We start from the raw sequence: 24,966 nt of genomic DNA, 5'->3' as shown, positions 1-24,966 counted from the left end.
AAAGGCTGAGAGGTGATCTTGTGGCCGTCTACAAACTCATTAGGGGGATGCAGCAAGGGGTCGGAGACGCTCCATTCACCAGGGCGCCTCTTCGGGTAACAAGGAACAATGGTCACAAACTGACAGAGAGCAGATTCAGGCTAGATATCAGGAAAACTTCTTCACGGTAAGGGTGGCCAGAATTTGGACTGGGCTTCCAAGGGAGATGGTGCTCTCCCCTACCTTGGGGGTCTTTAAGCGAAGGCTGAATAGGCATCTGGCTGGGGTCATCTGACCCCAATACTTTTTCCTGCCCAGGCAGGGTTTCAGACTCAATGGTTTGTTGAGGTCCCGTCCGATCCTAGCTTCTATGAATCTATATCCAGTCCCCTTTTTCTGTGCCATGGGGTGCTCTTTGACATAATGTGCTCCCACTTTGCAAGCTGAGTGCATGATTAGATAGAAGGAAGCCATATGCATGCCTAATGTTCTTTAAAAAGTATCTTTTTTAAGTGACATTTTTGCACGCTTACTCCCAACCCACAGGTAATTTTTTTAATGTCACTTGGGAATTCTTATGTGGATGGAGGACAACTTTTTCTAAAAGGATTAAACTGAAAACTTGTAATACCTGCCTCCTTAGATACCAAATTCAAAGTGGATGGTTTGCTAGAAGACACCGAATATGAGTTCCGTGTTACAGCAGTGAACCGTGCAGGGCCAGGACAACCAAGCATACCCTCAAGCTCTGTCATTGCGAAGGACCCCATCAGTATGTTTCCTGTTTCATTTAATCACTAGTTCTCCTAAAAATGTTTCCAGTGACAAGACTTACTTTATTGGCAGACAGCACGTACAGATCAACATGCTGTCGTGCTTAGTTGCTTGCTGTACTTGAGAGGCTTTCATTCACTTCTCCCAGAGGCCATAATTCAATCATTTCATAACATCATAAATCATTTCTGTTTATTGGACTTCAGTGTACCATGAATCCCCACTGGTGTATTTAATAAAAGAAGGGTAAGCCTCTGCAGAATGTGGATAAAGCGATTTATTAATTTTCCCAAAGCTTTGTTTTTCAAGACTGCTTTTTAATTGGAGAGATTGTGGGCCTAATCCTGCCCATTGAAATTAGAGCAAAGTTCTTAGTGATTTCAGTGAGAGCAAAAATGGGCCTATATTCTAGAAGGATGAGCTAATAGATGAGCGTTGTAATGTTTCCATACATAATCAAAATCATTTTTAAACTCAAGTCCTACCCAGAAGTGACATATGAATAGTGGGAGTCTGTGTGATTATTGTGGGCATAAGTCTCCAGAGCTGTAAGCAGTTTGGAAAAACATTTCTGAAAGTAACAGAGTAACTGTAGTGTAGAGGAGAGGAGCCAAGCCTTAGATCACTTCATCGGAGTATGTTCATGTACCTCAGATGCAGCAGCCTGTGATAGTGTTTGTTTGTTCAGCAGTGACTGAAAACCCAGGCCCTAGATTGTGCACCTAGGAAAAGTGATGGCTGAAACCATTAATTACATATGAGAGCCTGGATGTGGGGTTGGTGCTGAAATAAGGGTGAGCATCTTTGTTATATGTACAATAGCAGGTTCATCACCACTGCTTGGTTGCTGTTACAGAACCTCCGGGATTGGTGAAGGGGCTCCATGTTATTGACTCCTGCAACTCCAGCATTTCCTTGGCATGGGAGGAACCAGATCAAGGGGACTTGCCTTCAGGATACATACTCGAGATGCGAGCTGAAGACACCAAGGAATGGACAAAATGCACAAAAATCCCAATTTCTGGCACCATCTACACCGTGGGAGGCCTGCAGGAAAGGCAAAAATATTTCTTCCGCATCCGAGCAGTAAATGAAGCTGGAGTGGGAGAACCAGTGGAGCTAGAAGAAGGAGTTTTTGCTATGCCTCCTCCAGGTAACAGCTGAGTCGTCTTTCAAGCTGCACATCACTTCATTTGTGATTCAGTTCATTTGTTTTAATAGCCACAGCCTTACACAGCATCACTGTTGATACTGGCAATCAGGAAAGGTAATAAAGCTTTGTGAGCTTTGATTAATGACATGATAAACATTGGAACAAAATGCATGTTGCCCTTCCCATCCATGTGACTGGGCTGTGACATCAACAACAGCTCATGTGAAATATGTTTTTGCAACTGATTTTGTCTTTATTTTGGTGACCTTAGCAAGGGGGACCCATTAGGGAATCTGATTTTGCCGACAGGAAACCAGATACATGAGGTAGAGTCTAGTATCTAGTCCTTTCAGATAAAACATGAAAAGGAATTCAGCTCCTTTCCTGAGAAATGGAATACTTTACAGATGCTCCTTCTGTTCTGCATAGTGGTACAAGTCTTATATTTTGGTAAAGTTCACTTGGAGTCAGCATGGGTATTGGCCAGGGATACTAGGTAACAAAAACTCTTTTTTGAGTTTTGGAGTCAAATTGAAAGACATTCTCTACATTTCCTGCCAAAGCTGTATCTCCTCTACTGCAAATTTCCATTTACAGCCCCATTGACTGCAGCTTCCCTTTTGCTGTTAGCCAGTCGTATCAACTATGTGACTGCAAAGGCAGTTGCTGGAAAATTCCACCCATTCTGCCACCGATGCTATCAGCACTGCCTCCCATTTGCTCTTGGGCTAGATGCATTAGCAGTGTACTGAGCTGCAGCAGGCAAGCTGTCATATTTGAAGTGCCCATTTATTATAGAGACAACAGTGCTGAGATATAGATTACTGCTTTTTCAGCTGGGGAGCTAAGAGTGAAAGGCCTGCTGCAAATGAACAATCAAGGAGCAGAGTGATAAACAGACAACACAGAGGTAATTGTTTTGTCAAGGAGAATGCTCCAGAGTAGCTCATCATGTCTTGAGAATAATAGCAGAGATATTATAGCAGAGGGGATACCCTGAGTATCCCCTAGCCAGCTTATTATAATAGGTAGAAGCTCAAACCTTTATTATCTTGGACTCCTGGGTAGCAAGTTTGCTAATTAGCACATTCAAACAGCTTCTCTCTGGAAAGATCACAGAGGACACGGCACTAGTCTGAGCCGCCTTAAGTGGCAGAAAAGAGCAACAAGGCTGGATACAAGATTCATGAGTCATACCATACTGCAGTGATTCCTATGAGGAACAAGAACATTCAAGGAGCTCAGAACACAATATCTAATTGAATAATTGCACAAATCTATATGGCCAACTTATTCCTCCAGAGGTGCCCTAAAATAGTGCTAGAAATTTCACCTCCAAGCACAGAGACACCAAAACATACCACCCAACCTGTTGCAGGATATGTTAAGAGGCATGCTGTAATAAAAAACCCATGAGGTTTGATAGGAAATAGACCTGACACAGTGGTGATAGAGGGAGGAAGTCAGCAATTATTTTTCAATCAGTTGAAAAACCAGTCATTTCACATGATTTTTTTGCTCTCACTCAGCTCTCCCATGCTAATAGTTTTCTGTCTTACTCCATCTTTCTCCATCAAACTTAGTTCGAAAGGCTATAACTGGCCCTCACAGCAGAGACCTTGAATGCTTACTAGTTAGTATTCCCCACCAGCCACCAACAAGCAGGGGGCTGTTATAAGGTCAAGCAACCATGGCCCTGGGAGCAGTAACCTGGTATTAATTGTGCCATTAACTTTAAGGGGAGCCTCTGTCTAAGTATTGCCCAATATAATTAAGGGTTGCATAGCCTATCCTTGAGAGAACAAATCTGCTATAACAGTTATTTACCAGTCGTTGGCTTCCATTCAATTCAAAAAGGAAAGCAGCTTTTAAATGTTATTGCTTTCTTGTGTTCCAATACAGTGAAAAGGCACCCTGCCTTAAACATGGTGTGGTAAAGGGCAACTGCTAATTTACCTGAGCTTCTAAAAGAAAATAGACAATCTCATGTCATGTGTGCATTTATCCTTCTTTCTCCAATGAACCCATCCTTGCAGCATGTTGGCACTAGCTATACTTAATTAACAGTATCTTTATTTGCACCTGCAAAATGACAGGACCTGTCTTCCTGTTCCTATTTTGTGCTGCAACTGGTGATTTAACTTCTTAACTATGGCTTGTTGAAACTAAGTTCAAAGTCTGATTTTCTTTTGTCTCATCATGATCTTCCAGTGTATGAAACAAAGGGGCTAACTGGGGAAAATGGTTTCACTCCAGTATATGGTCCCCAGATTTTTAATTATCCTCTCTCTCTTTTTCTCTCCACCCCCTTTCCCCACTCCCTTTGTTTATTGCTGCTTTTTTATTACTTCTTTATTTTCTTGCTTTTTTTTTATTCTAGCCCCTCCCAAGTTTGATCTAAGTGCTAGGCTGAAGAATCACATGGTGGTTCGTGCTGGGACAGCCCTCTGCATTCCTGCCTTCTTCTCTGTGAGTGTCCTTCATTCCTACTCTCCCCCAAGGAGAACCTTGCATTTAAAATTTCCTTTGGAGTCAGGTTTTTTTATCATACATGTCTCATTTTACTCCTTCCACCAAGGTAGGACCTGCTCCTGGAAACTTTCTGTGCATGGAACTTCCACTGAAGTGGAAGAGCACTCACCCAGGACCAACACTTGAGTTCAGTTACCTTCTCAGCCTGGAAGGATTCGAACCCACATTTCCCACTTCCCAGGAGAGTGCCCATTCACCAGGTTATAGGCTGTTATGGTCGGGGGCACTCTCCATGCCTTTAGTAGAAGCTGCACACCTAGGAGAGAGGGGGATCCCTGGTCCTTGCTCCCAGCATTGCTCCTGTATTTTATCCACTGCCTGTTCACATAAAACACATGAACAAACACTCCTTTAGTGAATTTAGTCCTACGTATCCAATATTTCCTCCAGTTCCGCCACAGAGAGGCAAGTGGCTCCTTAACCTCATCTCTCCAAGGTGCACCTGAACAATGACCTGCTACAGAGCAAAACCAGTAGCAGGGATAATCTGTTCCTCTAGGGCCCTTTTGGACACATTACATATATCATGCAATTGACTTAGTTAATCATACAATAAATTCAGACCAGCCACATATGCAAAGGAATTATCACACCATAAAAATCACACCATAAAAATGACTATCTAGCTATAAAGAGAGCCAGCTAGCTACAAAGTTAGTGCTAGAAAATGAGCAACGAAATAGCTGGTTTCTATCCAGCTTTAAACCAAATGTGTAAGCAGGGCCCTAAGGGCCAAATTCTTCCATTTGCCCTTCTCATGTGAGGAGTTGCACTGACCTCAGCAAGACTGAAAAGTGCCTTGGAGACGTAAAGTTTTGTGTAAATGCTATTTTTAGAGCCAGATTTTGCAACCTCCTGCGAATTGGTGAAATTGCCAAGACTGCTCATGCGAATACATGCACATCAGCAGGAGGAAGTGTTGTGCAACCTAGCTTTTCACAGTTAGCGCTTGCCTTGCAGATTTTGGCATAGTGCAAATGTCATCCCTCCTCAGAAAAAAGCACAGTTAATTATGAGGAAAAACCCACCATTCACAGCTTCCATTTGTGGATGGAGGGTCTAAATTCACCACAGCTCTCTGAATCCCATAATCTGTTCTGCAAAAATCCATGTAAGAGAACTTCACTTTATGTCCCTATTAAAGGATCTTGTTAACAAAGTTGCATGTGATGGAGCTTTCCCTTATACCAGGGTTTCCCAAACTTTTAATACATGGGGCACATTTTTTTCTGGATTAAAATTGACAGCAAACTTCACTTATTGGTCTGTGACCTGGATCCAATCTGTGGGCCCATCCTGAGTGCCCCCAGCCCAGCCAGTGCCAAATCCCCTTCTGCAATGGCATGGGGTCAGCCAGCAGGGGCACATCCAGCCCAGCTGGAGTCCCACTCAAGTCATTTTTCACAACACATTTTCACTGCTCTTGTAGCACACACTTTGGGAATCCTGGCCTTAGGGCATTCATAGATGTCCTCTGGGAGTCCAGAGGAGAGGTGGGGGGCGCTTTAATTAGTGCAGTTCTGAGAGTCACGTTAGTTAAAGTGTCCGGTGTCATGTGTATCAGTATCTCCATGCTGAAAAATGGTGGCAAGGCGCTTTGAACTAAAGCTCATTAAACGAGCTTCAGTTTAAAGTGCCCTGCCACCATTTTGCTGATACAGGTGACACAGAAATCTGTTGGAGCACGGTAATTATCACGTTCCAGCAGACTCAATAAGTGTGTAAGAGTAGCCTCCCTGCATTGTACAAGAGCCCTTAGAGCCTTGCATTGGGCCAGGAAGGGTTTTTTCTAACTCAGTAATCGCACAGGATACAACTGATGGCTGATAGAGAATCCAGCCTTTCCAATTTGTTCCAATGGGTAATTTCCTGTGGCTTCAAGGTTTTAAATTTTATGGCAACTGTCAAGAGTTGTTAGTGCTAAGCCCTGAGAGGTACAGCATGGTTTGTCATAGCTGGGAGTTCATTCAAGGTATGCATAACTGTATGTAGCTCCTTGGGACCAATGGATGTGAGCACTCCCTGGATGCATCAACACATGCCATTAAGGCAGTTTACACCAGAGTTTATCACGGTGCCTTAATGGCAAGTGTAGATGCTCAGACTGCTGCAGTCCAGGGCACGCATGCAGATGCTGCATCCAGGACTGCAGCAGTTTGAGCCAGGATGGAGTAGCCTTAGGCTGGCAGGGGGCCCAGGGGGTGAGTCCTGGGCTCCAAGAAGCAGCATCAGACAGTGGAGGGGATGGCTGGGACACAAAAGTGCCCCAGCATGTGAAGCCCTGTGACTAGACACCAGGCAGAGTTCTGGCCTCCTGCTACCTGGGCTGACCAGGCGCAGTGTATACCCAGGTCAGCATTTACACGTGTATTTAGGCACAGTTACTTTCTCCACCGTAACAAAGGACTGTCCCCAACAGTACCATCTTACAGCAGTGGAAATTAGTTTTCTGCAGTCTAATAGCACAAGTAGACTGTGATGCTTTCCACTGCAGCAAATTAGTCTAATGCTCAGTTGCGCACTAGGGCTGTGCGAAATTTCTCTGGGTGTTTCATTTCAAAGCTGTTTTGATGTATTTTGAGCTTGAAACAGTGAAATGAAAATGAAACAAAATCCTTTGAAACACCTTTGAAATGAAACAAGGGCACTCAAAACATTTCAAAAGTTTCTAAACATTTTGAGTTTCGAAGCCAGGCTTGGCTTCAGCACTGGTCCCAGCAGCAGCCTCCTGTCATCCTGCGCAGATCCGGGGTGCGTGCCCCCCAGGAGGATTCTGGCATGGCCCCCAGTCCTCACAGGGGGTGCCAGCCCCTGGACCTGCACACCAGATGACAGCATGCTGTTGCTGCCAGCTGGGGCCAGTGGCAGCACCAATCTTCCCGGCACTGGGAGCAGCCTCCTGTGATCCAGCAGGCAGATCAGGACCCCCCTGTACCCCCAGGAGGAGTCTGTCAGAGCCCTGCAGCCCTCCCGGGGGTGCAGGCCCCTGAGCTGCCTGCCAGATGACAGGAGGCTGCCCCTGCTGCCTGGAACCGATGCTGGTTGCAGCCTGCACCCGGGAAGATTGGTGCTGCTCTCCATCCCAAGTAGCAGAAGCAGCCTATGATCTAGCAGGCAGATTGGGGAGGCCCCGCACCTATGGAAGGAGTCCGACAGAGCCCTGCAGCCCTCCCAGGGGTGCAGGGGTGCTCCAATCTGCCTGCCAGGTGATAGAAGGCTGCTCCTGCTACCTGGGACAGGCGGCAGCACCAATCTTCCCGGCGCTGGGTGCAGGCTGTGCCTAGCGCTAGTCCCAGGTGGCAGGAGCAGCCTCCTGTTATCTGGCAGGGAGATTGAGGGCCCCCCGCACCCCCAGGTCTGCAGAGCCCTGCAAACTTTCCGGGGGTACAGGCCCCCAATGTTCTCCTGCTCCCTGGGGCGGTCAGCAGCACCAATCTTTCTGGAGCTGGGTGCGGGCTGAGCCCAGCGCCGGTCCCCAGTGACAGCAGCAGCCTGCTGTCATCTGGCAAGCAGATGGGGGCCACACCCCTGGGAGGAGTCCGGCACAGCCCCACAGCCGTCCCCTGATCTGCCTGCCGAATGACAGGAGGCTGCCGCTGCCAACAAGTGACAGTTTTGCTTGTTAGCACCTTGAGGTGCAGTTTTCCAGAAACCTCTGCACCAATTTCCTTGAAACTTTGCAGGCTTCATGCCCTCAGAAGGGGCTACCATCCCTGCAAGTTTCATCCAAATCAGGCTAGAAATGACAAAGTTCTAGGCAGTTTCATGCTTCCCTATTATAGCCTATGGGCAAAACAGCAAAACAGTTTTGACGAAACAAAACGGAGCAGTGCTTTTGAAACAAAACTTGAAACGAAACACTGTTCCATCAAAACAGAAATCAAAGCAGAATGGTCCTGTTTTGCACAGCCCTATTAAGCACACGTTTTGAGCACACCCCTTTGAATGTTCTCAGTTGCAACTGGAATCAATAGGAGCTAAGGTTGAGCCTCACTGGAAACACTTAGTTCCTTGCAAGATGAGTCCTACTCCCAGACTAATAACAATCAGCATGGACTTCAATGACAGTTGAAAGTGCATTGAGCCTTATTGGATCAGGCTCTGAATAAGGCAGCAGGGTTTGGTCCTTTGCATGTTTTATCCCAGCTTAAATGTACCAGGGGTGTCAAGCACAGCCTCTGGGCCACATCTGGCCCACAGAACCATTCCATGCTGTCTGCCAGGCTACTGGTGGGCCAGAAGACTTGGGGCAAGGTCTGCTGCAGCATCCAGGGTGCCTCTGGACATGGCCATTGTTGGCAGGGGGTGAGCACGGGCTGTACTGACACAGCCAGTTGCCCCACTGCCTCTGGCCCCACTGCTGCAGCCACTGCAGCTGTTGGCTCTGTGGCTCTAGCCTGGGGAACAAGATGAGTTTAACACCCCTGTCTTATATTAAGAAACCATAGTTATCGCCTGAGGGAAAATTCTTGGCTCTCTCAGGCAAAAGAAGAGGTATTGTTACTATGGCACCAGCCCTTCTTCAGATTTCTAAGAGTTCAGAGAGGGTTAAACAGAGCTAAACTTTAACCTCTATTTAGATTTGGTAGAGAACATTGTAGCTACAATAATGTGATAATGCTAGGAAAACAGTCCTTTTTTTTTTAAATTTGCTTAAATCTTAAAACCAAGGCCAGATCTTCAGCTGAAGTAAATCACTATAGCTTAATTTGGATGCCGTCCCACCAGGTTACACCAAATGGGGTCCTAGCCTAATACTGGCAGCAGATACTTTTGGCTTGGCATTTCTCCTACAGAAATTCACTGGGAGTATTCCCCTTAGAGTACCGTTGTTGATATCAGGATGGTCAGATCAAAGATGCTTTTGCTACGTATAGGCCAAACTGTCATTGCTTTCTCCTCCCCCAAACCCCCAAGTGAAGAAGACTGATTGAGTACTTAAGACCACTGTTGTATTTCCCCATTTGTCTTGTGCAGGGTTCCCCTCCACCAACCGTGACCTGGCAAAAAGATGGAGTTCCCACTAAAGGGCGAGAAAGCATCACCAAGAGCAAGCATCACTCCCAGTTCCTCATTCACAGCACCAAGCGTTTTGATTCTGGTCTGTACCAGATTCTCCTCAAGAATGACTATGGCGAAGCTCATTATGACATTCATGTGCGAGTGGCAGGTACAGTATTGTACAAACAGCACAGAGCTGGGTTTAACAGGGGGCCTATACAACCAGCAAGGTGGATTTCATTCAGTTTGTACATCAGTTCCAGAGTTTGGAAGCTTGATCTTTCCATGTAATAAAATGCTTTGTTTGGAAAAAAAAACTACCACAATATCATGTTTTAATAATAGAATGATAAGGTGTAATCTGCACACAAAGGGAGACATGGCTCATCAGTATGACTGTTCTTTCCCACCTCTTATTATTGTGACTCTATAGTCTCTACTACATTGCAGGTTAGAGCTCAGGGCCTGAACCAACTAGCTACTAAGGGGCTTTATTCACCTTGTACCCCAAAGAAGAGAGAAGGTGAGATCTCTGCCATGGCACATATCTTCACACTTTACTTCTGTTTGCATACCTCACTTGTTCCTCTAGAGCCAAGCAAGAGTAGCATCATCTTGTCAGGGTACTCTGCTGAGAATTAGGGACTTTTTAATGTTTTCTATGCTCGATGACTCTTCCTCAAGAGAAATAAATTTACTTGAAACCAACTAAGACAATCAAATACCTCAATATGTTCCCTGTTTGTTAGATTTCCCCCGGCCACCGACTAATCTGCAGCTCGTTGAGGAAGTTCCAAACACCGTGACCCTCAAATGGGATCATACCCCAGATGTGATGGATGATGGACATGCTCATTATGTCATCCTGAAACGTGATGCTAGTACTGCCACTTGGTTCACTGCAGCTGAGAAGGTCTACAGCAATAAGTACACTGTCACTGGCCTGCTTCCAGGGAGGAAATATTTCTTCCGAGTTATTGCTCGCAATGACATTGGTGACAGTGACCCATTGGATTCCAAAGATGCCTGGCACATCACTAAGGACAAAGGTAAGCATTATAATGTATGCATGCATTGGAGGGGGTGGGGGAGAAAAGGATGCTCTTGTAGATACAGCACTGGACTGAAACCCAGAGATTTAAGTTTGATTCTCAGCCTTGCCACACTAATGCATTGCCTATGTAATCTGGGAAAAGTCACTTAGGGCCTGCTCTTGTTCTACCTATTAGACTTGACTTCAGTTGGAGAAATGAAAGAACTAGGTTCTCTGTACTTTATAGTTCCAGTTAAGGGTCATCTTTTCTTCTCCCCCAAAAGAGCAATAAAAATTGCTCTTGAATTATACACAGAGTCAACCTACAGTCAGGTCTCCAACAATCATGACTTTTGTACAGGTTTCCCTCACTTTATACTGTTCATGCGTTCCTGGAAAACAGCACATAACTCGAATTTGCATAAAGGGAACCCACTTTACAATGTAACAAATAGGGATATGTTCCAAGGCCTCGACTGTGCCAACCCCTTGACTGTACTGACATGGCACTGTGCCGCTCCCAGGGCAGCTCCAGCTCCAGAAGCACAGGCACCAGCTGCCCTGAGCAGCAGCTGTGGGCACTGCTGCGGGGCGGCTTCATGGCTCACAGCTTCCGGGGCGCCGCGCTGACAGGGCCAGACTGGGCTGGGCTGCAGGGGCCAATGCTGCAGCCTGGCCCAGGCACCACCACCCAGCTCAGCCCCCCAAATAATTTTTTTCTTCCTCCACCTATGGCTTCACTCCCACAATGCACCGCACAAAGCAACTGACTGCAGGCTTCCACCACACCAGTCACATGAGTGAATTTACCTCACATATAACTAATTTTTAATACAAGTGTCATCGCATACAAGCAAATTTGCACACACAGAACCTGCATAAAGCGAGGGAAACCTGTACTTGTAGTATTTTTGTGAATGCAATAGAAGTTTTTTCAGCATGGCTTTTATTTTAGTATTTTTAGGGCACTTAACCCTTTGGGACCTTTCCTTGATTACCTACTTCTGTATGGGAGTTTGCAAGGTCAAGATCTCTATCTGTACTTATCAACTTAATTAGCAAGGAGGGGGAAGAGGGAGCTGTTTTTCCTAAAATGGAACCTGAAAATACGGTGTCAATTCACAAGCAGAGTCAACTGTAATGAATAATACAGTAACTTACCAACGCCCATTCGTCATGTGGGATAGGGTGAAGCTGCAGCAAGGAAGCTCTGTTCCCTACCTCTTACTGAAAATAGCATGCTGTCTCGCACTTGTACTGAGTGGTAGAAGGACTTGCTGTAACCTCACATCCTAAGGATAATGAGAAAAGCTGAGGGCAGAATTTTTCCCTAAGCTATTTAATTTTAACCAGCTGGAGCACCTTCCAGCAGTGGAATCATTATGGCAAATCTAAGAAAGGCTTGTAAATAACAGCTGAAAACACAGCCTATTGCTGCAGTGGACACTGGAACTTGCTATGCAGCCCTCCTTGACTCCTTGCAACAGGCTGGCAGAGAAGTAGTATGCCTTCCCCAAGTTTACTTCAGTTTATGCTCATGTATAATTTACTATCATTTGCATTTCTAAAGCAAGCTATGATCCAGAGAATCCAAACCACTTTACAAGTCAATTGCCTTAACTAGAACAAGCTTCACAATACCTGCCAGATGCCAGGGAGGGTATGGCAAGCAATAGATCACTCTATGGGCCTTGTTACACCTTGCACTTTGAGCTGCACAAATGTTGATTGCTATTAGTGCTAGCTTGTGTTTGGAGCAGTCACACATTCAGGATAGCAGGGGCTTGGAGGACTGAAAGGTAAGAATCCCTCCTCCTATTATGAGCTTCCTCCCCTGCTTCCTGGGGCTCCCCCAATTCCTCCCACCCCTGACTCCCTTCCTGCCCCTCAGGGTCCCCCCCTACATCCTGCCTCCCCCTGCCACCAGGGCACTATTACTTATGGCTGCCTGCACAGTCTGTCTCCGGGGAGCAGGCAGGGACAAATTAACCTGTCTGCCCAGCCACTGCCGCTGAGCTGCTGCTCTTCTGGCCCAGAAAGCAGCAGCAGCACCTGGGCAGGCAGGGTAATCCTTCTCTGCCTGCTCCCCCAGGACAGACAGCTTGGGCAGCCACAAATAAGCAGGGCAGAGGGTGGGGTGGAACAGCGAGGAATACCTGGGGTGCTGGGGGTGGGGGCAGTGGGCCTGATCTGGGCCAGCAGAAGAGAGAGGTGGGCAATGTGTTGACACTAAATTATAGCCTAGAGTGGCTATGCCTTAGTGTAACACAAGCTGGGTAGCACAGATCAAAGATAATCTTACACTGGAGTGGTGTAACTTTGAGCCATATAGTGCTTAAAACAAGTTTCAGGTGTTAATGTGTGGATGATCCAGGGGTTAAGAGCTCCAGGAACCACCCAAAATTACCAAGTTGCAAGGACCTAAGTATACCTTGTTCATGCTCTCTTGCTAAAGCATCCACTCCTGCCACTGTTGGCACTGGGCTAGATGGACCATTAGTTTGATCTAGTATGAAACTTCGTATGTTCTTATGAATATGAAACAGAAAAATGACACCTTTATTTCACAGAAAGGAGTACAAAGATGTTATTTTGCCTGTCTAAGATTGTATGCAGAGTTAACAGAATAGTTTGCCGTTCTTATTTCCTGTCCCTACTTTCCCTGCTCAGACATTTTCCTTTCCAGTAAGTGCATCTATACATGCAAGTGCTGCTGGGTGAGTTTACTCCAGAGTAAATTACTCTAAGGTAAACCCACCCTAGGCAGGTATCTACACATGAGCCCATTTGAGAGCAGATTTGCTGCTCCTGGCAGCAGTCTGTCTGTTCCTGCCCCCCTCCAGCCCTGCACCGGCCCCCTGCAGCAGCCAAGGAGATTGTGATCATGGAGCAGGGGCTAGGAGGTCCTTACTACCAGGGCAAGGGGCCATTGTCCCTGCCCAGGCTCCTGTGGCAGAGCCCACCCCAGCAGCAGGTAGCTCCTGGATGCAGGGAGCAATCTCCTAGCCCCTGCTGCCCAGGTGATTGGGAGCAAATTTGCTCCCAGTCAGTTGTCTACACGTGCCTTACTGCACAGTAATTACTCAGCAGTTAATTTGCTACTTGTACTTTGAGGTAGCAAATTAACTGCTGAGTAAAGCAAATTACTGTGCAGTAAGGGTCTGCACATGTAGACAGTGACTCCCACTATGCAGTAATTTGTTCTACTGCACAGTAAAACATCTCATGTAGACACACCCAGTTTGTAATAACAGAGAAGAATGAGTGTGCCAATGGTGGGGTACCAAGAACCAACATATTGAGACATGCTACTCATTCATTCTGTTCTGCAGTGAGTTTTCCCTGGTGAGAAAAGAGACTCAAGGTTTGAGTCTTACACCACTGTGATTGAGTCCATTGAAATCACTCTGAATTCATAGCAGTGTGGGAGGAGCCCCCAAAGACCAACTGGCATGGCTCTGAGCTTCCATATATATGTATTTCTAACTCACGTCATTGAAGGCAGCCAGTGGTGATCTCTCTCTTTCTTTGGCAGAACGTTTTAATTTCAAGATGAAGGAGTATCATGAGAGAGACTGGCGCCATGCTGCCCATTTCATTACCCCACTGAAGAACCATGCCGTGTGTCGGGGCCATGACTGCACCATGAGCTGTGCTTACATCGGCAATCCCCGCCCAACAGTGACCCTGTATAAGGGCAACGTGAATATCACGGCACACTCAAAATTCTGGTACAACTCAACAAGTGGCGTCTGCACACTGATGATTCCAACCGTCACCTCTAAGGACAGTGGAGACTACACCATTGCTATTGAGAATGAGTTAGGCCAGGAGAAATGCAGCTGCACATTGACTGTGTATGGTAAGTTGAGTTCTCCACTAGCACTGTTCTTTGGCAATGATTCTCTACCAGGCATGTACCTCCATCTTGGATGTCTGTGACCACAGCCAACCTTGTCACCTCTCTGAAGTTGTCTCCTTCATTGCTGGTGAAAAACTCGAGGCAAAGACACAAAGAGTAAACTCTTTTCCATTTCTATGCACTCCCTTTCCCCATCCCTCTGTTTCTCTTGTTTCTGAGCACATGGAAGTTCCCCAGTCCAACAGTGCTCTTAGTTCAGCAACAAGATAGTTTGGTTAATGGTGACTTGTATTTTTTGTGTGGGACCAGATAATACCATGGTGACATTGTACCAGCAGGGCAGGTTGGAGATGTGGTATCAACTGTGTTACTGTCTACTAAATTTGGAGTTTCCTAATTGCCTGGCAAGCTGGTTATACAGGATAGATGTTAGGCATCTGAAAATTGTATCTCATGAATTTTAATTTAGATGGCAGCCTTTCTTGGAGAGTCTTTAATGGTGAGTTTTTACATGTCAATGAATCCCATGAGTTAGAACCCAAAGGACAGCTCAAATGATAAATCTTTAAGGGTAAAAGTTCTCCAACCCTTTGACATAGGATTGAAGTGCATTTATCCTGGGCTCCCCTTTCTCAAAGTACAAGCCCTGATGCTTCATGGCATGTCAGAGCTCTCTTAAATGGAAACTGAGAAAGACATTGCCCGGCACAGCTTGTAAAGAAATGGATACAGCACCAATAATGAGAGGCTATATTTGGATGGATCTTTCAGCGTTATTTTCGTATGTGACTTGCTTCTGCACAGCTTGCTGACAAGTGCCAATGATAGCACTCTGACGCTTCAGTTCCTTCTGTCATCACTGCTAAGGAAGAAGTAATTCAACCTGCATCAATTATAGGAGAATAGTGATGACTGCAATTACTGCTCTGAACTATAGTTTGATTTTCAGGTAGAGTTTTTCCCCTGTGTTTATATACACAATGTGTGCAGGGGGAAGGATTTTTTTTTTCCTGTTCTCTGAGCTGAAAAATGTTCAAACTCCTTTTTCCTAGACTTTTATAGTGGAAAAGCAATCAATCTGTGTTGGTCTTAGTACACCGAAAAATGCAGATACAGAGTAATTTGTTTGAAATAGCTGAAGCCAGAAGCTAAAAACAAGGAGGCCAGAACAGACCCTGGAAGTCACAAAAGTGCAGGGCTTGCTTCCCACAAAAACTGTAATAAAATAACCTTTTACATTTATATATTGATGTCTTTTGATGCACAGACTCTCAAAGCATTTTCCAAAAGTTCTACAGAAAATTATAATAAGCTGCTAGTCAATTGTCAGTGGTTATAACACCTCTCTCTCTCTCTCCCTCTCTCTCTCTCTGTCTGTCTCTCTTTCTCTCAAGATAAAGATGATAAAAGCCTTCTGGACACCGTGACAGAAAGTTTTCAGAAATCAAAGCACATAATGTAATCAGAAGCTCCAGAGCTAGCTTTGTCCGGTTCAGCATGCAGAATAATACATGTAGTTCTGTCTAGTTTGACTTAGCTGTGCATGGCTCAAAAATACAGCTGCATTGCCTTCTATAATGTTTAATTAAGCCAGATGCTAACATGTGAGGCCTTTACTATTCAGGAATAGTTCTGATGTTTCAATGCTTATCCCAGAGAGAGAGTTTCCAAATGGCAGTGTGTAGGAATGGTACTATTTCCAATACAGGATGGAAATGTATCTTTAAAATAAAAGGAGACAAAGATTGTCTCGCTGCATTGGTTTTCTCCACATCATTCAGTCTGTAACTTGAACAGGAGTTGAGCTGGGATCTGTCTGCAATACCTGGTGTTGTTACTGAGAGGCCCCAACCTGTGGTAGGAGTCTTGTGCCAGGTACCATGTAAACATATATGCTAATGTGCATGTTGATACTGCTTCCATAGCACTCTGGAGAACACTGCCCAGAAATGTGCCCACTTACCTGCTCCTGTACTGCAAGTGCAAGACCCAGAAATCATGCAGCAAAACTGTCCTGGAGACACCTCCCACAACTGTTCTCAAGCACCCCAAAGACTGAGAGTGGGTGAGCGGGACGTGCTTCTCCGCAGCGTTCTCGAGAGTATTCTGGGAGCCATGTAGATATAACCTAAGACACGATGCCTGTTGTGTGGAGCACACATGCTTATAATTAAAAAAAAAAAGAGAAGTATCATTGCCCCCAATTAATAGATAAACCAAGGCATGGTGATCAGATGACTCGAGCAATGCCACACAGGAAGACAGTGGTAGTCAGGAGTAGACCTCAGGCCTTCTGAGGCTCAGTCTAGTGGCCTGGCTATCCCTTCTCCCTGTAGTACAAAGTAATTTCATTTGCAGGAGCAGGCCTTTAGCTAGTAGCAAGCCGTTAACTATGGCCGTGTGTAGATTAAATGAGGGGCATGTATGTGCAACACTTTAAAGCAGATTAAATGCTGTTGCACCGCTTTAATGGTGTTGGTGTTTGCACACGTTGGCAGCGTATTGTGCAGTAATTCCAGCCACTGTAGCAAATTCAGCAGCATAATATGCCTTAAATGACTCAGGGCCCAGCAAACTAAAACTCCTCCAAAGAGTTTTAGTTTGTTGCCCTACAGCCATGGAGCAAAGCACCAGGCTCTGTGCAGCTCAGGAGCTCTGCAGGAAGCCCGTGAAGGCAGCCTGGTAGCAGCCTGGGAAGGCAGGCTCCACCCAATATCTTTTTTTTTTCTTCCCTGGAGCCTGCCTGCCTGCGCTACATTGCGGCCCAGTGCTTCCCGCCACATCAGCGGTGCCCCCCGGACTGCCCATGCTAGGTGCCTGTGGGCAGGTGCTGCTCGGGGGGAGGGTGGGGAGCCACCGCTGCCACAGAGGGAAACACCAGTCCCCACCACAGTCCAGAAACCACTCCACATGCCGGCAGCTCACCTTCCCTTCCCCACTGCCGGAGAGGCAGCTAAGTTCAGGTGTGTGCACAACACAGGGTTTTAAAGGGCCCTAAACTGAAGCAGTGTTTTTAAAAACCCACTGCTTCGATTTAGGGCCCCCATTTCATCTACACATGCCCTATGTGTGTAACTTTATTCCTGAGAATCCTCCCACAAATTTCAATTCAAGTTGTTCATGGGCTTCAGTATTTGTGAAATCAGAGTGTTAAGATCCAATGGGCATCTACATGTGCATTAATGCACCTTTTCTAATGCTAATTAAATTTAGTACCTCCAATGTGAGGCACTAATGCAAAGTAGCACCTTTGCACTTTTTTTTAGTGATACTTATTGCGCAGTAAACTATTTTACTGTGCATTAGTGTAATGTCATGGTTTTTTATGGGATGCTTTAATGCGCTGTAGTCTAGTGTACATTAAAGCACATGTGTAGATGCACCCAGTAAAAACCACAATGACTTTAGTCAGGCAACATTTTTGTTTCATTACACCCAGCTGCCTGCTGTTCTTGATCAGGCCAAAGCCAGATTAAGAATTATAGTACCTATCAACTGCTTGAAGGATACTGGTTTTCTATGCCTCTTCTTCCATTTTCATATTATTCCTTCCAGGAACTTGTGAGATAAAGACTTAATAATCACAGTCACATACACTGGCTTGCATTGCTGGTTGAATGCATCTTGCAGTCCATATATCACATACGAGATTAAGGCAAGGCTGGAATTATTTACAGTAGATCACAAAAAAGGGAGAAATTTGAAAAGGGAAATATATTCTCCTACTGTCAAATGACATCAGCGCTACTTTGAAGAGTTCAGTAAAGTACTTGCGGGACACTGACTCATTCTGAAATGATGGACCATTTGCTCTGAGAAGGACACACATTAGAGCAGGGAAAGGTTTGATTTCTCTTACCAAAAAGAGTGAATTGAAAGAAGTTTCAGGGTTTTAAGTTTGCCTGCCGCTTTTAACTCATCAGACAGAAAGAGGGACATCTACTCTGAGCACTAAGTTAGGAAGGGCACTGGAATTACCCCCACACCCTTGCAGAGTCCCTGCCCCAGCTGCAAGAGCTGCCCTACAGCTTACCCATGCCCAGAGGTCCAAAATAGTCCCCTGTGGCAGCAGGGGTGGGCAACAGCTGGAGTGGGTAGAGAAGATGGTGGTGGCAGCAGCACCTCAGCCAGGGACAATTTAGGACTTCCTGGCATGGGTAGGACTGCTGTACCCCACCAGCAAAGTCCCATTCTCAGAACCTACTACTTCCCCTGGCCCGCTCTCAGATAGGAAATTTTCACTTGGGTTAATACAAAAGATAGTTTAGATCAGTGATTCTCAACAAGGATGTCATGCAATATTAGCATTAACGAGTCTAAAAAGCATCAGTGAGTCTAAAAAGGTTGAGAACCACCGCTTTAGATCCTAATGCTGCAGAAATTTATGCCTGTGATTCCCACTGAATTAAGAGCACTTCTCACAGACTTTTAAGTTTCTATGCATACCTCTTCGCAGCATCATGTCCATAATGCACAAATAAAAAATTGGCCCATCAAATGTGGCCTTGTCATTAGTGACAGGCAAGATGATTTCGGGCTTAATGAAGCCAAAGTAGCTATTTTGCTGCACCAAACATAGGTAAAAATACTGGGTCCAGTGTCGAGAGTAAAATGACACGGCTTCTTCAGAAGGCACCACAGCTCCTAGCCTCCGCTGAAGACCTGCTCCTCTTATGGGAGCTCACTTGCTCCGAAGTTCCACAGCAGTGAATCAGGACATACATTTTGAGCTGAAAGCCTCATGGAAATGGAAAACTAGCAAACAACAGTTCCAGGAACTCGGGAAAATATTCAGCAAATGATCATTTTAATTATTTTACACAGATAATAAATGAGGGAGGGGAAATACATTCCAAATAAAGAACGATAGTAAAATCAACATAAAAATACAGTAGTGAAAAATCCTCGATCAAGTGGCCGTACAACAACGTGGTAACCTTTACAATCATGGCAAGATAGACAACTACCAGTAACTTGAAAACATGGCTAAGTGCTGACACCATGGAGGAAGGCAGTTGTTTGGTTTGTATATTATATCTTTCACTAGGCACTGCCTGTGAGTCCTGGGAATGGAGGAGATACAGTTCAAATAGGAATCATCCATATTAAGATGTCAAAACTCCTGGCCCAGTCCTGTATTGCTTACTATCACTTATCCCATGGGGTTTCCTTTATGGAAAGCCAGAAGCTGTGAACCTCCCTCACTTTGAATACTGCCATACTGAACTGCTCCTATGGGGAAAACACTTGACACTTGTTCTGTACCCGTCTCCTGCGAGAGAGGGTACAGAACCTCATCCAAGTAAGGACTACAGGAGTAGGCATGGGATTTATCAGCTATCCTGATTTGATAAACTTATCATGTGTGTGTTTGGGGGTTTTTTGTTTGTTTTTTTTGTTTGATTGCTTTGTTTTGTTTTAATTAAGTACCCAGGTATTTAGTTTTCTAACTAGTGCTAAAATTCCTGATGGGTTTGTTTTTTTTTTTCTATTTTACTGCCAACAGGAATATAGAGCAAAGACATGATCTCACTCCATCTGATATCACTGGAGTAGGGTCAGGCTCTAAACCCATCTTTCACAGAGCTAGCTGTGAAGGTTCAAAAGCAGCAAATGATTATTAGCTGCAACACACCCAACTGGTACTTCACCTACTTGTAGTTCATTTTTCTTTCAATATCAATAGGGTGTCATCACAGAAATGTTAGAGATCACCTGAAGTGTTGGCATTCCAGCCAACTTAGCCACCTTTTGCATTTTTAGTCTGTCTAGTTTTATAGAAATCCATTTTATTTTTCTTACAAGAAAAATACAAACATCAACAGAAAGAAAACTAAACCTATGAGACACTGAAAGAAACAATAAACATTTGCATTGTGTTTGCCTTTGAGTTCATATTAACATAAGTTTTACTTCAGCTGCTTCAGAATTATGGTCCATTTTACATGTACACTTCCATTTTTCGAGTGCAGCTTTTCAGACTTCAGCTGTGTTTGTACATCACCTGAAACATTTGTTCCTAGCAATCAGGAACAAATCTTGTATAGTCTTGAGGCCAGATCTGCAATCAGTGAGCTACAGCAATTTATACTGGCTGAGGATCTGGAGTCATAATTCTGCTTGTAAGTTTGCTCTGGGGCCTGGTGGCTGTATATACAAGCACATCTTCACCTGGAGAATCTTTTACATCCGTCATGTAGACAGAAAAGAAATCATTCCAAAAAGGACATCATGGCCTTACTGATTTCCTAAGGGCCTTACTGATTTTTCCTCTCCATTTGTTTTAAAGCCAATAAAGTTGACAATCACAGAAATCAAACTTCCCTTTTGTAAGTAAATCCCAGTTGTCTTTATGGAAGGGGAAAGTTGAATAGAACCACTGCATTTTCAATTCCAGTGTTTTCAAAAACAACTATGTGAGAAGAAAAACACTTTGTTTCGGCTGAATCAGCGGAAATGGGCCCAAGCCGCAGATGTGGTCACATCTGGGGTTTCGGTTCAGGCCTTTAGATTAGCTAAGGCCAGCTGCAAAATTTGGGATGGGATTTCAGACTTTTAAAGACCCTCTTTCCTCAAAGTTCAGGTGTGCCTGGGTCCAGAGCTTTGGTTTGGACCCAGCCCTAACAGATATCAGAGATAAATAGTTTGCATTTATTTTTTCCATCCAATGCAAAACGTAAGAAGGCAGCTACATCACATTTGTGGAGAATTTCTACAGTCTCCTAGAAGCATTTATATAAAAACTAAGCACTTTTACAGCACATCTTGTCTTCAAAGCAGTGCATAAATATTAATTAATCCTCACACCACCCCTGTGAGGTAGGTAAGTAGTATTGTCCCCATTTTACAGCTGGGGTTAAAGACAGACACAGAGAACCACTCTTGCAGCAGAAGTAAACTAGTGTATCTCCACTGACTTTAATGGAATCACACCCATTTACACTCACTAAGGAACTGGCTCAGAGAGGTTATGTGACTTACCCAAGGCCACAAAAGGAGTGAGTCTCAAAGCCAGGATAAGCACTCAGGAGTTGTTGATTCCCTGTCCTGCGCTCAGACCACCAACTGTGCTGTCTCATGTGCTGTGCTGTGCTCTCCATGTCCAAACCAAGCAATTCCCCCCTTCCATACGTCCACAATACAGAAAGCAACACAACAATGAGCTTTACATCTGCTCCTTGCTTTGACCTTTTTCTCCTCAAGGTCACTAAAGAGCTACCTTAGAAATAACCATGGTACCAACACAAGAGGGTATGGAAACATGAACATGAAAACATATGGGAAATAAAGAAAGGAAAGACACTATTATTTTCAGAGAGGAATTCTAAAAGTTTTTAATGGTGTCACCATCAGATAATTATGTGATTTCTTCAGCCATCCTATTTCAATACTGCTTTTAAATAAGTCTTACCCCAATCAATGTTCATCACTGCCTCAATATCATGAAGTAAGGACCCAGGAATGAAACACATCAAGTCATGTATTAAGATCTTCAGCCTGGGCAAAATTCCCATATAATTCAATTTTGATCTGTAAGCAGTGGATCTGTTGAAGTCTATGGGCCTTCTTCTCCTCTACAACCCTGTGTAACCCCAGTAACAAGAATCCAGCAACAAGAGTTTAAAAACAGAGTAAGGTCAGAGTCAAGTTCACTGTCCTCAAAAAGGTTTGTCTAAATAAAGGAGTTTAGTACTGGGTCTTGCATACAGTAACAGATATATCAGATCGACTCAAGACAATCTTAGTGCGCCTCTGAATAGTGGATCTGCTAACACTGAAGGATTAACACACTCTGAAACAGATGGCCTAAACTATATTACACAACCTCAGTAAACCATGCACAGGAATTTTTCGGGGGACTCTGAGGACAGTGTATTGAGTGTAACTACTGGATGCCTCTTATCTTAGGAAGCTAAGACCAAGGCCCAAGAATACAATGTACTGTATGTACGTTGCTTGTACTCCCTTCCTGTAAGGTTGTTGTGCCAAAAAGCACTCCTTAAAGATTTTGCTTCTAAAGGGAATGTAAAGTCAGGAAAATGGAACAAAACCCTCAAATTTAAAAGGCAAAGAAAAACTGTAGGAGAGGCAGGAAAGGATTGGAAAAGAACCAGTCAGTTATGTGCTCTCCATTCTTATTTGGCCTTCACTGGTGTCACAACAACTATTATCATCCCAGGAGAGAAGGTCAAACACAGACCCTTGTCACGAACTGCTCCCTGTTTCTGTGTCCATAGCAGCTGGCATTTTCCCAGGAAGACACTCTCTGGGAAAATGGTTTTGTTCAAGTAGTACAGATTAAACCACACACAGAGCTGGATGGGGGAAGGGAAACTGATCTGGGAAATTAAGAGCCAGGGCCTGGGACACAGCCCAACTCTCACTGTCTTCACAGAGCCCCTGGAAGTGACAGCACATTTTACAGGAATCATACTCTATTTGCATCAGTTGCCGTATACTGAACTGGCAATATATTAACACTATTTATTCCTATTGATACTAGTTAGTTCCTATCATCAGGCTCAAGGCCTGATGTTGCCCACAAAATTAGTGAAATCAGGTCGAACAAAAATTTTGGAGAAAACTAATGGATCTTCTTCTGGACACTAAAGAATACTGATCTCTACAGCTGAACAAGACAATACTGTTTAAGTGTGGGAGCTTACAACATTTAAATAAGGGTACTAATTGGATTCCTCATTTTTTGCAAAAGGGGGGCAGGGATCCTTGGAAAAGACAATGAGGAACAGATACGCCAAAGCAATAAGGAATAGTTAAATACTTCAACTCACCATTCGTTGGACTCTGGTCACACTACCCAGCAAGCAGTTTTAGCACTGACCACACATATTTTCTCTAGCTGGCTTATTTTATGACAAGAAGAGGTTTGCAATCAGTCTGGCTGTATAACAGCAGATGACATCTGCAAAGAGCAGCAAGGCAGGGTTCAAGCTGGGGCCACAGGGTAAGCAAAACTGATGAATGAAGATGCTGTATGGTATAAACCTCTTATAGCAGTTGATTTCAGGCAGGCACAGAATTCCTCTGGTGCCAATATTATGCAACAGCATTAGCAGGCAGAGATTATACAGGCCTGTGTGAGTTATACTACTTCCTCATGCGTGCTCCAGCAGGAGATAACTCCAGAGGGTAAGCATGGTCAGCATACATTGGTTATGTTTGCTGAAACATGCTGGGTATTATGAAGGAAATGCATGCTTCCCACACTGACTAGCACAGTGGTGCCCAACCTTTTTGCCCCACAAGCCAGATAGGTGTGCCAAGTCCATCTGCAGGCTGGATCTAGCCAGTGGGCCCACCCTGGCACCGTGGGGGCCCAGGCTGGCACTTGGGGCAGGTGCTGCCAGGGCCCTATCCAGCCACATGGCAACAGCCTGGCCTGGGGCTGATCCAGTCATGTGGGGTGTGAAAATCTGGCAGCAGGGGAGAAGCAGCAGTGTTAATCAGTACCAGTCCTCTGCCACCAAATTTCCCAACGTGTGGAGAGCTCCACAGGCCAGATGCCATGGCTCTGCAGGCTGCATCTGGCCCTCAAACTGGGGGTTGAGCAAACCCTGACTAGCATAATACAGATGATGTAAATCAGCATAACCATTGAAAAGCATTTCAAAGGAACCCATTTACACCAATTGTGAATACTCCCAACTTGACATTTGGGACTATGTTAGATCTGGTACTGTCTCTTCTAAGTGCTATAGTTCCTCCAGGAAAACCTTTCCATTTCCCTTCAATATTTAATAACAGGGAAAAATGGGAGTGACCTTCCTGAGGGAATACAGTGAAGCTAGAAAGAGCAAAAGCTCCAGCTGTATCTGGACTAAGCTGAACAGTGGTAAGTCCCCGGGGCTACAGGGAGCAGGGCTGCAGCACAGACTCGGTGAGAGTATTGCCACTGGCAGAAGGAACACACAGGATCAGGCTCAGACATGCTAGGCACAAATATGAAGCGTGCTCAACACAGGGCCTGACCGTGAACACCTCACTCGCATTCAGGAGTAGCTATTTACTCAAGTAGCCTCACTAGAAGCAATGAGCCTACTCATAAGTAACTTCCCTGAGCAATGGGAGTAAGGGTCACACAGTGCTTAATCACAAGATAAATGTTAAAGGGACCCTATTGGGATTCAACAAAGGGAACAAAACCTATATGATTTACTTGTTTCCCCTTCATATTCATTTGGAAAGCCAGCTGGATTCCTTATAAGTGGTGATCCACATGAAACACTTTGAAGCATTTTTTAAGCTTTAAAGAGAAATTGGGGTAGCAGCTCAGCCCATATATGCAGTCCTGCAATATATAAAGCCAATTCACTGGAGGAAATGAATGACTGGGAAAGAAAAAGATTCCAGTGTCAAGCGTCCCATGTGAAGGAGAAATCACAATAACAGTTAGAAAAAATGGTTAAAACATAACCTCACCAGAGTTCTTTACAGGAAGGAAGGACTCTAAAGGAAGAAGAAAAATCCTACTCTGACAAATGACCAAAGAGCCAGGAATGTAATAGAATGGGTTTTCCCATCTCTCTCTCTAGTGTCTCTGATTCTGTAATGAAATCCATGGCATCGAGGAAAATGTGATGACGGGATAAGGGATATGCCAGTTTGAATACA

General features: G+C 44.8%; 1 protein-coding gene across 1 annotated transcript in view; it reads left to right on the top strand.

The window, feature by feature from the left end:
- The window catches only part of IGSF22 (immunoglobulin superfamily member 22), a 62,434-nt gene extending 46,234 nt beyond the window's left edge, over positions 1–16,200 (top strand). The window contains exons 17-23 of the mRNA XM_019519981.1: positions 623–751; positions 1,610–1,906; positions 4,287–4,375; positions 9,416–9,608; positions 10,189–10,488; positions 14,008–14,334; positions 15,729–16,200. Coding sequence (XP_019375526.1) covers positions 623–751; positions 1,610–1,906; positions 4,287–4,375; positions 9,416–9,608; positions 10,189–10,488; positions 14,008–14,334; positions 15,729–15,796 — 1,403 coding nt within the window. The 3' untranslated portion in view covers positions 15,797–16,200. The remainder of the gene's footprint in view (positions 1–622; positions 752–1,609; positions 1,907–4,286; positions 4,376–9,415; positions 9,609–10,188; positions 10,489–14,007; positions 14,335–15,728) is intronic.
- The last annotated feature ends 8,766 nt before the right edge of the window (positions 16,201–24,966 follow it).

Source organism: Gavialis gangeticus, unplaced genomic scaffold (genome assembly GCF_001723915.1).
Source record: "Gavialis gangeticus isolate Ggan-Ray unplaced genomic scaffold, GavGan_comp1, whole genome shotgun sequence".
Lineage (NCBI taxonomy): Eukaryota > Metazoa > Chordata > Crocodylia > Gavialidae > Gavialis > Gavialis gangeticus.
This window is presented reverse-complemented; position numbering and strand designations above follow the sequence as displayed.